This window comes from Alosa alosa, chromosome 3, assembly GCF_017589495.1.
Source record: "Alosa alosa isolate M-15738 ecotype Scorff River chromosome 3, AALO_Geno_1.1, whole genome shotgun sequence".
Taxonomy (NCBI): Eukaryota; Metazoa; Chordata; class Actinopteri; order Clupeiformes; family Clupeidae; genus Alosa; species Alosa alosa.
This window is the reverse complement of record NC_063191.1, coordinates 18,695,556-18,710,837: the sequence shown is the minus strand read 5'-3', so window position 1 is coordinate 18,710,837 and position 15,282 is coordinate 18,695,556. Positions and strand designations below refer to the sequence as shown.

Below are 15,282 nucleotides of genomic sequence, written 5' to 3'. Positions count from 1 at the left end.
CACACATCTCTTTATATAAAGTCTCTTACTGGTATAAGGTACTTTACTGGGTGCATGTGTGCTTTCCCTGCTTCTGAGATGTTCTTCAGGCAAAGGTCAGTATTACAGTCCACCTTACAAGCTGTAATTATAGCCCTTGGCACAGAGCACAGTGAAGCATTCTGGATAAAACATAAACGTATCTTACCTTTTTAGGCTATGCTTAGTCAATCTCCAAATTGCTGCCATTGCTTTTTTTTCCTATTTTACCTCCAGTTACCAGAATACATACACTACAAAGACAGAAATATGGGATGCCTGCCATTACACCCACAGGAACTTCAATGACATCCCATTCTAAATCCATAAGGGATTAATATGGAGTTGGTTTCCCCTTTACAGCTTCTTCTGCTTCGGGGAAGAATTTCCACAAGATTCCAGAGTGTCTCTTGCCCATTCATTCAGCAGACTATTTGTGAGGTCAGACACGGTTCTAGTTACAGTTTTTCTCGATTGCTTTGACCTGCTGATGGAAACTGGGATCCACTTGGCCTTCATGAACACTTTCTTTGCGCAGCAGAAGTCATCTCTTGCGAATGTGTTCACACATTTTCATTGGGTTCAAACATTTCTCACACCCTTTTGCAAAACAGTTAACACAGATGTCATTCAAAAACCCCAAACTCTATTGGTTTTCCCGTGCTAAACAAAAGGAAAACATCTTTTCACAGGTGGTATAAATTCCTTGCATAAGTCTGAGTCTCTGATACACCTGTGTGAAACTCCTTTGCACAATTCTTCAATCAGCAATCATTCATTATCCATAAGAGATGTCATGTCTGTTCTGTGTTGCTATTTGCAAGTATGGATCTAATGCACATTTAGACAAAGAACTGTATTAACCATTTGGTGAAGAAAACAGTACAAAAGGTGTTTACTGTAGGCCTATTTCGATGAAAAATGACAAGTTGTAGTTCAATGAAATTTGTCTTGCCTAGGTGTTTACTGAAGGTCTTACATGTCAATGACAGTTACATCTTGGGAGGAATGAATAAATATTTTTTGATTTAGTACATTTTGTCTTTTCAGTTTTTTCTGATACCAGAAAAATGAGAAAGAAATGGAACAGACATGGCAAAAATGCTCATTTTGAGAACTACATGTAGATTTAGCATTTTGTTGTCCAGTGTGTAATGATTGATTGAAATCACACAGTGATTTGACGACAGGATGTTTTGTTTGAAGGCAAGATTTGCTTTTGCTGCATGTTTTAAGTGTTTTGAGAGAGTAAAAGCTTTTTGCAAGCAAAATGTGTCATTTTGGCCAGAGTGCTTTTGTTCAGACATGGCTGTTTTGAGAATGTGATGTCAGAGTTGACACAGGCATCAAAACGATCAAGAAAAACTGTAATACCTACGGATTTATAAAGGGATGTCCTTAAAGTTCCTGTGAGTGTAATGGCCCGGCATCCAAATAGCTTTCCAAATAGTGTTTTCAAGAAGCTGGCTAAAATATGTTTTACAGTTTTTCTCGATCGCTTTGATGCTTGTGTCAACTCTGACATCACGTTTTCTGACAAAACAGTTTAACACCCATGTCTGAACAAAAGCACTCTGGCCAAAATGACACATTTTGCTTGCAAAAGGCTGTTACACTCTCAAAACACTTAAAGCCCCCCTGTGTAAGAAATTCTCCCACCTAGTGGTTAGGAGTTATATAGCAACCATTCTCTGTAACCAACCTTTCAAGCGCTGCCTCGATTTAGAACTACGGGAGCCGTCTCACATCAAAACTGACACTAGTTCTGGACTCCTAGCACGTCAAAGCATAAACTTATCTCTGAAAGCCTAACTCTCGCCAAAATGCACCCTAGGGTGTTTTGTGAATGTAGGCCTACACGAGTCAAACTTTCGTTTAAAAGCATAATTACGTCTGAAGCGCCACTTTCAAGCTTGTCCGTGTTGTCGCTTTTGGGTCAAATGGAGTTTTGATCGAAGTATCAGTGTCTCTACACATGAACTTGAGCATTGAGAACACTTCTTAGTGTTTTAAAAATAGCGATTTTGACGCATCAAAATAGTAGGCTAGTGCCCCTACGACTCCCATTCACGAAAGTTTGACTCGGGTATTCACAAAAACACCCTAGGATGCATTTTGGCGAGAGTTACGAATGAATAAGCAATAACAACATATTCATAACATTTTGTGTGCTATTTTATTGCCATTGCTTGTGTGTGATGCCAATGAAACTTTTTCGGACCGAGCTAGCTATCGTTAGCACAGTAAACGGAAAGTGAATGGGAACGTTAAACTATATTGTTGCAAACTAAACTGAAATTTAACACATATAGCAACTTTGTGGTCTATTAGTCCTAGCAAAACTGTGTTAGGTTAGGTTGTCAAGTAAGCTGGTGACAGATCACGAACAGTTATTTCTCTTTATTTATTTCGTTGGAAAATACAATGTCAATGTCGGACTGTTGAAGCTTGATATGACTTGTAAAGAAAATGGGCTCGTAACTTGCTGAATGTAGGGAAATTCTGCAGATGAATCCAAGCTAATGTTTTTCTATGCATGCAGACGCCAAAATACTGAGCTGTATTTAGAATATTATGTCCCTTGCTGGCCACCGGTATTTAACATGGCGCACGTACGGCGAGTCGACACGGCGCTATGTAAATGTAAATGGGTATTTCTAAGCCAAACCCAATAGGTAGCCTATGCTTCGAGTTGTTGGTGGTGGTAATTAAACATGAATGGGGCCACATTTGTGTATGGGAAATGTTGATTTTGTTAACAAACAACTGAAAACGTTACACAGGGGACCTTTAAAACATTTTCAAGCAAATTTTGCCTTCAAACAACACATCCTGTCGTCAAATTTCTGTGTGATTTCAATCAATCACACACTGGACAACAAAATGCATGGCATCTCTTATGGATAATGAATGATTGCTGATTGAAGAATTTTGCAAAGGAGTTTCACACAGGTGTATCAGAGATTCAGACTTATGCAAGGAATCTCTACCACAGGGAAACCAATAGAGTTTGGGGTCTTTGAATGACATCTGTATTAACTGTTTTGCAAAAGGGTGTGAGAAATGTGTGAACCCAATGAAAACGTATGAACACATTCGAGAGATGACTTCTGCTGTGCAAACAAGGTGTTCATGAAGACCAAGTGGATCTCAGTTTCTTTAAGCAGGTCAAAGCAAACGAGAAAAACTGTAATGGAAAATAAAACTTTTCCCACATCCCTTCTTGAGGGGAGACTCCTCTGATTGCTCATCACGAGCCATGTCAGATTTGAGAAAATAGCTCAGGACTAAGCCACCGCATATAGGCCTATAAACATACCGCGCGGCACTTGATAGGAGATTTCCTCTAAACATTTCCTTTAAAGCTGCCCCCTTGAAGCGTTGAGCGCTTTAAATTAAAAAAACAGTGTCAGATCCAAACTGGTGTCAATCGCTGGAGGGATTCAGACTGTCAAAAAAAAATTCAATGGACATGCAGCTGAAGAGCAGCGTTTGCAGCTTTCATTCCCTCCCCACCCCAGACTACACCTTTGGCTCCGCGGGTCCCCACACTTTCCCAGGGCCAAAGAGAGGGGGTGTGTGTGTGTGTGTGTGTGTGTGTGTGTGTGTGTGTGTGTGTCGTGCAGGCCCACTGCTCAACGGGCACCGGGCGTCTCTGCGTCTGCGTAGGCAGCGCCGGGGTGCAGCCGAGGCCAGGCCCCAGCATGGGTCCTGAAACTCTGGGCCTTTTCAGCCCAATGTGGAAGTGACATCAAAGCAGATCAGGGATTTAAAACACACAGCCATTTTTTTGTCTTTGCCGCGCTTGGTTTACCGTGCTTTGGTGAAATGAGCCATGGGGCATGGTGATATAACACTGGCAAATGAGGAGCAGGTGCAGGATAGAATGGAGAGGGGGGGTGGGAGAAGAGAGAGAAAGAGAGAGGAAGAGAAAGAAAAAGAGAAGAGAGAGAGAGAGAGAGAGAGAAAAGAGATAGAGAGAAAGGAAGAGAAAGAGGGAGAGAGAAAGAGATAGAGAGGGAGAGAGAGAGAAAGAGAGAGAGAGAGAGAGAAAGAGAGAGAGAGAAAGAGATAGAGAGAGAGGGAGAGAAAGAGAGAGAGAGAGAAAGAGAGAGGTGGATTGATTGCAGGAGATGAAAGATGAGTGGTCGGCACCAGTCAAAGAGAGTGGGAGAGGTGAGCAACCAAACTGACCTTCTTTTCAAAGAAACTCTAAAGAACTCGAAACATAGAGGTTATTGATTCTGAAGCCTGTTGAAAGGAGGATTTCTCTAGCAGTCTATAGGACAGTCAAGAAAGTCAGAGCAGGTCACTAGTCTCATAACGACCACACCTATTAGTGATGAATGGACATTTGCTTTCAGTGAAACAAGTGCCAGGAGGAGGAGGAGCAAACGGTAAAAAGTGAGCTTAAGAGCATGGCAGCGGAGGACGCTGCCCGTAAAACACTTTCATGTCTGAGTCAATATAATGTGGGGCAAAACCGGGGGGAAAAAACCCTGCTGAATAATTGATAAGGTAATTGATTACTTCACGTACAATAAAATCTTTTCCACATAGAAAGTAGGACATTTCCTCACCCGAAGCTCCATTACTGGATTCCCTCAAGAGGGCAAATTATCAAAGTACTGTAAGTACAATGTGTGACTCCATGGCAGAGGTGGAAAAGTCCAGCTTCAGAAAGCAAAAGTCCAACCATGTATTGGTTCTGCCCATAGACTGTATAGTCTATGGTTCTGCCTGTGCACTTCACAGGTGATCTCACCAATTAGCTGCTCTACCTGGCTGAAGAGTTGTGCTAATTAGAATCAGTTGGTTTAAGTGAATGGTTGGCACAGATGTGGTAGGACTTTTACTTTCTGAAGCTGGACTTACACCTCTGCTCCATGGCAACATCTTCTCGCCCTGCCCCTCACCACACCTCTGATGAGATCATGCGCAGCAGTCAGCAGGGCTCCAAGAGACACATGAACCCTTTTGCTATATAAAATATTCATTTTAATGTTAATGTAATGTTGCTTTGGACAAAAGTGCAAAATACCATAAACAGAAACTACAGAAAATAGGATGCAATGCAATCACCTTTCCCCTCTGCAGCCTCTGGGACGTACACTGTACTTGAACATCTGATGAATGCATATTGTGCCTCAGTGAAAGTCCTCTGCCTAGCCCCCTGAACAGCTATTATACAAGGGAATGTATAACATAGGGTTTGTGTATTACACTAACGCAAGCTGAACTGAGACCTTTCCCAGGCCAGGTCAAAGTAATACTGAGACACTGTTACACTGAATGCTGTGTTGTACCATGCTACACACAGCACATAGTAATTTATTAATCTTTTGAACAATAACCATTGCAATTGCCAACCCTGGGGTTTCTGTGCACCAGTTCACACTGTGTAAAATGGAGCCCTCCTTTTAAACATCATTTACACCATCATAACATACAGTTGTTGTTGTTGTTGTTGAGTGGGAGAAAGGACTAGTTTTGCTCCCACTGCAAAGCCTGTGTGGTAGGCTACACTCTTTTCTATAAGCAATTCAAAGGAATTAGGCCACTGCCATGTCAATGACGTGGCCAAAATGATTCATTAGAACACCTACTCAGAGTATTATGAGTGGGCTGGATAGCAGTAAAAATAAAAAAGATGTATGGCACACAATTAAAATGGGATAATTACATAAATAAAAATTTGAATTACGGTCCATGCACTGAATTCCTTTCCCAGGGATACTTTTTATGCTTGAAAATAAAAGGCCCCTTCCAAAGGTAAAACGCCAACACGGCTAACCAAAGAAATCAATGGAAATGGATGAACCTATAAATGTAATGTCCACTAGAAAGCCCACAGAAATACAGCATGTATTAAAGGGCTGTTGGCTAGGAAATGCTAATTAAAATTCCAGAATTAAACTGCCTCTTTGCCTTTAAGAGACTATATTTTCACATCTCTGAGGGCTGCATGGCCATATTGTCAGCAGATGGATGACTTGCTCAGATCTACAAGATGACAAAATGGGAGCAGACATTTTTGCTGTCACATTATGCGCCATCCAAAAGAGAGACTATATTTAGAATCCTGGCAGTCCAGTGAGTGTAAAGTACTTATATGTTCACCATGTCAAAATCGTCTCTTTGCCTCAGTCATCTACAGCTCCCACCACACCGACAAGGGTTGGGGGGAGAGGACGGTGGGGGGGTCAGAATGTAATTTAGTACCTCTTAGGGATCACTGGTCCCACGTTCATTTTCATGCAGGTGACCGTGCGTGTCTGGGTCCCCGCTGTGGCACACGAGGCGGTGCCGTTCCACTGGCTGGTGCTGGTTCCGTTGGCGCCGGCTGACGGGTCCTCGACACAGGGCTCCCAGGGCGAGGCCTCCCAGTAGAACACGATGCATGGATGGTCATTGCATGACCTCCACTCCTCCAAGGCAGTGGCGGCCGGACACGCTTTCCCACCTTGACGGGGAGACAGTCGACAATTTGCACACACAAAAGGAAAACAGCTATCAGGCAGAAAGCAGTTCACTTAACCCTTTTTTAACGCCTTTCTTAAAAACCAGCTTGTTATATCTATGCTCATTAATTAGCCCATCGCAGTGCGGATTCGGATATGAATACATCGGAGCTGAGCCGCGGAGCAGGAAAGGATTATTACCTTGTTTTTGCCCTCCCCTGTATTGTAATTAGTAACCCTAAGTCACCATGACATTGAATTGACATTCAGCCTTTTTTCCCCATCGCACAATGACTTGCCGCTCAAGTAAGTGCTCCAGAATGTAAAATAACTACTTAGTGCACAGATTGGGGGAATATTAATTAGGGATTGTCTGGCTAATAACAGCCTTCAGGTCTTTGGAGAATCTAAGGTTGGGTTGGGAGGGATTTCCATATTTCTGCAGTGCAGTGTGTGTCTACGTATGTGTGTGTGTGTGTGTGTGTGTGTGTGTGTGTCAGACAGAGACACAGAGAGAGAGAGAGACAGAGAGAGAAACAGAGTAGATGAAAGAAGAGGAAGAAGTGGAAGCTGAGAGAGAGAGAGCGGGAAAGAGAAAGAGAAGGGGTGAGAAAGAGGGTGAGACAGAGGTAGAGAGAGAGGAAAGGTGAGAGAATACATTGGCCAGAAGGCGTCCCCAGACTCAGGTGTATTTTTGTCTTAATTACAGAGCTCTTCCTGCCATTTAAAACAGGCCACACATGATTTATGCCACTGAGGCAGATCCTACCCAACAGCTGTTTCCAGTGACTCGCTCTTTTCAGTCAAACCGTTCTGTTGGCGCACAGATAACCGCCGATGAAAAGCTGCTCACAGCGCAAGCACAAATGAGCCCACTGTAAACACATCTCTCACAAATAACCTTCCCCTAACTCCTAAAACAGCCTCACATTAATAACTTTCGCTTGGACCCATGATGATCTTTTTTTCAACACAGTAAAAAGCACATTAGAGTATGCCAACAAATACCTAATCAAAGTGAAACAACTGTGCTGGAACGCTGGAGGGGGGTTGGGGAGTTCAAAACCAGTCATGGTGAGTCACGGGAGGGACGCTTATTACAGTCTGATTAAGGTCACTCGTTTGGCACCTACCTTCGCCGGGCAGCGCCAGGATGGTGCGCGTGCGACTCTGCCTGCCCTCGGCGGTTTTGGACGAGCAGGAGTGGGAGCACAGGGACCATGGCGACCAGGAGTCCACCACGCAGCCGCCGGCGCAGGCCCCCTCGCAGGCCACCTGGGCAGGCGGGGGCTCGTCGGAGCACAGCTCCCCAGGTACGCGCCTGCCTGTGGAGCCGGAGCAGAAGACACAATGAAGGGTTTAAACGTGAAGCTCAGGAAGCTGAACAGGTAAACACGGCGAGAAAAATAAATAAACCAGCTGTAAGCCGCCTGCGAAAGACTCTACCACAGCAGATACTATTGTAACAGTAAAAAAGAAACAGAATAGATTCACTTCATTATTTGGATTTAAGGCATGGCGGAGAGATGTGTTTGTGCATGTCTGAGCAGTGTACAGCACATGATGTGGAGATGAAGAATTAGAGAGGTGTAAAATACAGAGATGAATGCATGCATTGTGGATATTGTGCCGTAAATATTAATTCTACCATGTGGCACCATCTCAGAGTCGGAGAGGAGAATTGCTTTTATCTTCTTAATACCACTCTGATGATCAGGCGAGTGTGACTGTTTTTCATCTCAAAATGAGGGATTCAAAGCTCAAACTCATTTCTTTTCTTCTATTTTTTTTTGGTCGTCAGCCCCTCGAAATGGAAAACACTCTGTCACATTCAATTTGAATTTCATTACATCTAATAAACATAATAGACCATTATAAATTGTTTTTCGGAAGTTGTTTCAGAGCTGTTCTGCACCAGCTTTAGTAATCAAATGAATCAAAACCATCAAAAATGTCTATTAATTACATTAACAGCTGCTCTTCACGACCATGTCATTGTGTGCGAAAAGTGAGAAACACATTTCCACAAGCAGTAATTTTCCCATTTTCCTCAGGACGCTATCATTTCTTATGTGTCAAATAAACTGACTGCAATGAACCACACAACAACATTCAAATGAATGACTCGTTAATCACCATTTACTTGGGTTGCCTTTAAATGGGTGCTGATTGACCTAATGAAGCTAAATCAGTCTCTCTGTTAAATGTCAGTGTGTCTGTGTGTGTTTTTCAATATCGGAATTTATGGTCCTGAAAACATCAAGCTAAATGCTCATAAGAAATTGAAATGGGGGAAGGGATCCAATCTGAGGAGAAAATTAAGAAATTTGCATATTCTATAGATTAAAACACACCTACTTAATAAATATACAAAGACCACATACTGTATACCAGCACCACTGCCATTGCAAATGTGACTGAATCATCCACTGAAAGCTGTCTTCACAGCAAAATGAGTCAAAAAGCTTCAAGATTTGTAGAATTCTGTTTGACAAGATCAGGGGTGTCAAACTTAAATTAGGCAGTGGGCGGATTTGTTGGAATGAGACCTCGTGGGGGCCGTCATGGTCAATTTATTTTCTATGCATTGGTATCAGATTGTTTTTTGATGATATACTATACCCACATATGAGCAAACAAGTACAAATCATCTACTGACATCATATCCTGCTCTTTCTCTCTTGAAATACCCTACTTCCATGTCAGTTTTTTGGCCTTTTCCTTCCTGAGGATGGTTTGTAGTGCTAGGTTTAATCAATTTATCACATAAATTGCTCATTATAAATTGTTGAAGACAGCTGCATGTGAATATCTTTTCTTTCTAATTTTCCCTTCCTACCCAAAACATCTTGGGGGGCCGTATGAAACCTGCTGGCGGGCCTGATCTGGCCCCCGGGCCTTATGTTTGACACCCCTGGACAAGATGCTTTCGCTACATCTGTGGAACCCCCCCTTTCTCCCTACCTTTTTCAAATGTGCAGTTCAACAACAACATCCTGTGTGCAGTTCAACAACAACATCCTGTGTGCAGTTCAACAACAACATCCTGTGGGCAGATTTACTATCTTTTTATTCACGGTCTCTTTCTGCCTTTCTCTCCCTCGCCATTGAGACGTCTCTCATGCCAGGAGGACAGGGATGAGTGCAGGTGCTGTGCTTCATCAAGTGGAGCGCCAGCGCAGGAGAGTCCCTTTAGGGGGCCGCGGTCCTCCACCCCCAGGATCTACTGCGGTCTGCCTCTGGAGTCATCAAAGCCACGGCTGTGGAGGGGGGTTGGGGGTGTACTTGGTGTGGAGGGGTGGCAGGGGAAGGTGCCCTGGGTAACCACGTGCCTCTCTCTCCCTCTCTCTGCACTTTCATGGGCTGGTAGATAACTCCCCTGGAGAATGGAGAGCCTGCGAGCTTGAGTTAACAAAGAGCCCAAGTGACTCAAAACTTCTGTGTACTCAAAGCTGCTTTTCATTCGTTCCCTCGCAATCTCTTCCAATCAAAAAGGATTTGTACAGCAGCAGTCACAGAAGAAAGTTGTTACTAAGTGGCTGGCAATGTCAATGTACCTCGTTATTTTTGAGCATTAGGATACCATACAAATTGATATAGTGAGAGCTCGATCACTGTATGAACAATAGTCGCCCTAGCAACAGTAAGTGAAGGCAACAGCCGACAATTGTGAAGTTCTCTAGAGTAATCAACAGCCATTATACAGTATACCTTAAATATCAGAGGGAAGGCCTTCTTAGAATGTATTTGCTAAGTATGTGGCCAGTTCTGAGGAGAATGCTCGCTAAAAGCTTCTGTTTCCTTGGGAACAGAGTACTTGAAATTTGAAGCATCCAAATTCCTAACTATTCCAGCACAAGTTTCTCATACAAAAAACTCAACTATCAGCAGTTGAATATATTCCACAGCTCTCTGGTGGTGCAACACGCATTTATGTAATTACACCTGAGGCTCTGAACTCACCCACTTCAGAGAGATGGTCTGGGGAGAGTTTCTGCTGCAACGTTCACATGCAGATAAATGCTTCAGAACTAGAGGTCATACTTTTGGCTGCCAATGACTTATGTCCATATATCCATATCTCTCACAGCTCTGCCCAACAGACAGAACTGTACGAATTTGAAATGTACTGTATGCTCTGCCCCAGAGAACCGTAGATAAAAAATGTGCATGTAGATTACCTCAATTAACCCACACAGCCCACGCCGAGGGAACATCTCAACAGTGACAGCTCTTTGGCTTTTTCTTAAAACCATGCAGCAGCGTAATGGAGCTTGATCCCCTCTTTTCCATAAAACATATACTGTATAAATGGGCAATTACAGCAGGTACTCCTGCTGAGATTGGCAAAGGTGTGGGTCACAAGTTGGCCTAGTTGATTGCACTTGTCAGTATGACTGGCAACTGAATTACTGTACATACTGTGCAAAATACACACAGGCCATCGTCTTGATATCAATGTTACATACGCTCTGGCTAATTCAGCTAAAATATATACAGTGTGTGCTCAATGGCCGCAAAGCAAACAACTCAGTTTTTTAAATAAAAACACAACCTTAAAAATGGCAGAGCATTGCTACTAATAAGAAAATGTACTCACAGCGTGGTATGTTAGCCCTTGTTAGCCAATAGAATTTCTGCCCACAACATTAACGCATTATTGCATGGGCTATATGCGTAGGTAAATGTTAAACTGAAAGCCGTGGCACCTGGGCCAAAGAAATGTCAAATGGAGATCCCACAAAGAGGTGAGCAAAAAATGAAATGTCATCTTCAGGGAGGCAAAGGGTTGACCTTTAGATAATGTGAATAAAAAGTAGCTGTGGATGGAAGACATCACTGGCCTTGCAGTTTCTCTCATTGAATACACAAACCCCATTTAGAGGAAAAACATTTGGTAAAATAGTTGTATAGCCAACGGACCCATTCCAATAAAAACACAAGAGTTTAAAAACAATCTTGGTCTGCATGAGACATATGTGTGTTAATCCATCTGCCTGAGCCTGTCAAACAACTTCAGATTTAGAGGGACATTGAAATGATAATTCACTAGACTGTCACAGTGGGATGATTTTGTGGATTGATCCGAATTATACCACCCTGGCTTGGCTATCGACAGTCCTGCCACGCTTACAGAAAGGTCATCTACCAGATTACTGTCACCACCATTGATTAGACACACTGATAACGGACACTTTGATAGATCACACAGTCAGTGAGAAAACAGATAGTCGCCGAGCTCCCACACCCTCATCTCTATTTAAAGCACCGACTGGGAGGTTCAGCTGCATAACAACTCTGTCCGGTGCCCCGACAACAACAAATAAGGACCACAAGCCTGCAAACAAACACCGGCTGCATCAGAGGTGGGAGAAACACAGAAGGTGGAGCTGCTGTTTCTTCTGGGCTGCCGCTGCTGGCCCGAGGAGAAGCAGAGAGGCGAGCAACTGAAATTTTGTGAGCTGAGGCAGGAGGCTGACAACCACATCCTAAGATAATAAAGACATTTGTGCCGAGGAGCCATCTGCATCAGGCACATGGTTTATCTCCTGCATTCTCCCTGCTCCACATGCCTCCGCCATGTTCTGCCAAGCCTTGGGGGGGGGAGCGTGGGGTGAAAATCTGGATTAATCCACATTATATCTGTATAGTATCTTGACAGGCTCTCCCAGGCACCTAATGAAGCATTAAACCTAATTATTCCATCTCAACCAGCCTGGGGAGCTCTTTCGGGAAAAAAAAAAAAATCTGTTGGCGCATTGTTGCACTCTTACAATTTCTCATTCCTTTACTGGTTTGCTATAGTTCTTCATGTAGACAACAAAACAGCCATTGTGCTTACAACATCGTCTAGGCCCAGTCATTGTCATGCATTATGTGGAGAGCAATGCTTACTGGCTTAAAACTTCACACACCACCATTGTACCACTGAGTGCTTTTGTGGAATGACAAATGGCATAATGAACTAACCGCACAGAAAGACTGAACGAGCGAGCACCATGTGAGAACAATTCATCATGAAAAAGTTAAGGTAGTAGAAGCAAAGCTTCAGCAACTCCTGTTATAGGAGCGAGTGTGCTCTGCAGGAAGCCCCTCCTAAGCGCGCGCGTGTGTGTGTGTTTGTGTATGTATGTGTATGTGTGCGTGTTTGTGCGTGCCTGTGTGCGTGTGTGTGTGTGTGTGGGGGAGCCCTGTAAATGGATGGTTGCCCCAGGGCCTCCTGCATTATTAATATGCATGGATCTGTCACCGGGTCCCTCCCTCAAATACTACACTGTGCTGGGTGCATTCTATTTCTGTCAGGAGTCTTCTCTTTCGCTTTCAAACTTTTCTACAGTATTATCATATGAGTATGTAACCTTTTCAGAGGTGAGAGAAATTTTCAAGAGTGCCATCTCTTTTTTTCCACCTCTCTCCCCCACCTCCAGCCGCTGTTCGAGTCATCCGCACGCACAAGCTTGATCGCCTGCCCATTTTTTAGGATGGGCTCGAATTACAGCCTAACAGGTAGGGAGCAGCGTAGCATCCACCGACGCTATCAACGCGATGCAGGGAGCGTTTCGGGCGCCCGCAGTGAAATTGCATCTATGCACTCAATCATGTCCTCCGCCACACAACACTCATAATTTACCTCCGCTGAGTGTTTCCCTGACACATCACTTACTAAGTGACAGCTGAGAGCCCATGCAGAGGAAAAGTAGCTCTCACAAGCACTGCCCTCCTCCCGAGCTGAGTGATCAGTGAAATCATGTTTGGAAATGTAATGAGCTGAGCAGAAAAAAGAACAATGAGTGTGTGTGATGCGTCCCATTCTGCAGCTAAAACATACAAAAGCCTGAAATTACTTAAAACGACAGAGTTGGTGCGCTTGAAACACACACACACACACACACACACAGCCAAACTGATACAGAGCGGAAAGCCAGGTTTTTGATCACAGTACCATAAGCTGCTCATTGTGCTGAATCTGGAATGACACAAGATGGGACAGGTGACAGTATTTGAGCTGAACATTCGTAAGAAGTCATTAGACAGGGACAGCGTTCTAATCTGATGAATGGATTACAGCTCTCATTGATCAAACCGTCACCCTGTCATCGCTCTCAAACTTTGCCAAAGGTATTAGCATTTTAATGGCAGACATGACTTAAAGTCTGAGAGACAGCACAGATACAACGGCACCACTTGGGCTCCAGGCGCTCTGTGGAGCGGAGTGGCCAGTTGGCTGTGGGGGAAACCCACACAATGGCAGAGTACGCTTTATCGGCACCGTAACCTTGGGAGGGCATCACTCCCCACAGATGAGAAAATATCAGCTCAATGATGAAAGGTTTAATCAGTAACAAGTCGGGCTCCGGAAATAAGCGTAGAAATAAATAAATAAAGGCAATGGCGATTCTGTAACATTTTTTCACATGTAAAAATTGATTTTCCAGCCACATATCCACCAGCTGGTGATTCAGTCCTCTATCTATCAATGCCAGAGGTCCTGGGTTTGACATTAGCTATAATTACAGAGAGATTTTGGGGTTGATAACTCCCAAAGCTCAAACTATTACAGAATTAGCCCCAGGTCAGCCAAGATTTGAGGCTGCTGAGACATTCTAAAAAATGCAGCATCCACAACGAAGATAAAATGGGTTCTCAGTGTTCAGGCGCCACAGCGCCAAGCCCAGTGTTCTGCACAAAAGGATTTTTTGAGGTGAGCATAAAATAGATTCATATGTGCTGGATGTCACACACCTTGGCATCTAAAGAATATCACTGCAGCACAGCTTTAAATGGCTCCCTAGGAAACTTCTAGGTTAGGCCTATATCTCATGGACTGAGGGCTCTCAAGCACACAAGCTTAGTAAAGTATCAGCTTCAATCATGTTCATTAGTAGCACATTCTTTCACAACAACCACAACTCAGTTGCTGTGCAGGAAGAACATTTCAAACACTGGCAAGTTGGGTGACGAGGTGCAGAAGAGAAAGAATCAGTTTTCTCCTGCTGAGATTTTCTCTCTCCCTTTTACCGGAGAAAGACTTCTTCAATGAAAAGGAGCCCCTGTCACCAAAGTAAATGAAAACAGGAAGCATGTTGTGTGCTCAGGATGGAGTCAAAATAATGAACAAATTACGCTTCTCTAAAATTGCTCCTCGGATCATTGAAATCCTGTTGGAGGGATGCGGATATTCCAGAAAAGTTGTGAAATGGAACCTGCCACTCCTCATTTGCACATTAAGAGTGAGGCGGCGTCACACCAAGTGAGAAGCACCGAGGCGGCTCACTCACCTGGAATTGTCTGGCAAAGGCAAAGTGGTACCTTCTGCTGCCCTAGAAATACATGTTACAAGAACATTTCCAGTTGAATTTTCAAAGACTATGACCAGGATCTTACTTAAATCATGCACTTAACTTACAGGATTGCTTTTGGTAGATAAGATAAGGTATCTTATTTATTGCTACTGTAGCGCACACAGAGAGGTGCAATGACTGTATATAAATTACTCTTTATTCTAAATTAAAAACCAGATATGATCACACAGAATCACATGTTTTTTCATGTTTATTAATTAGTCATAATCATGTGTTCAGAACTATGAGCATATGTATGTAATTATGTAATGTATGAAGGATTTGAACTTATTATACTTATATATTACCAGATACCGGTATCTGCTTTAATCATAATGTCATATTTAAAGCTATGCTTTTCTTGTGATTCCCTGGGATAAAAATATATCACTACAACAGACAGTCTGTAAAACCAGTGAGGGAAGTGGAGTGTGCAATTATTTGGTTATCTATTTACGGTT

At 43.3% G+C, this 15,282-nt stretch overlaps 1 protein-coding gene across 1 annotated transcript in view; it reads right to left on the bottom strand.

The window, feature by feature from the left end:
* thsd7ba (thrombospondin, type I, domain containing 7Ba) overlaps positions 1-15,282 on the bottom strand; it is a 131,184-nt gene that overhangs the window by 37,795 nt on the left and 78,107 nt on the right. The window contains 2 exon segments of the mRNA XM_048239796.1: positions 6,241-6,481; positions 7,613-7,804. Coding sequence (XP_048095753.1) covers positions 6,241-6,481; positions 7,613-7,804 — 433 coding nt within the window.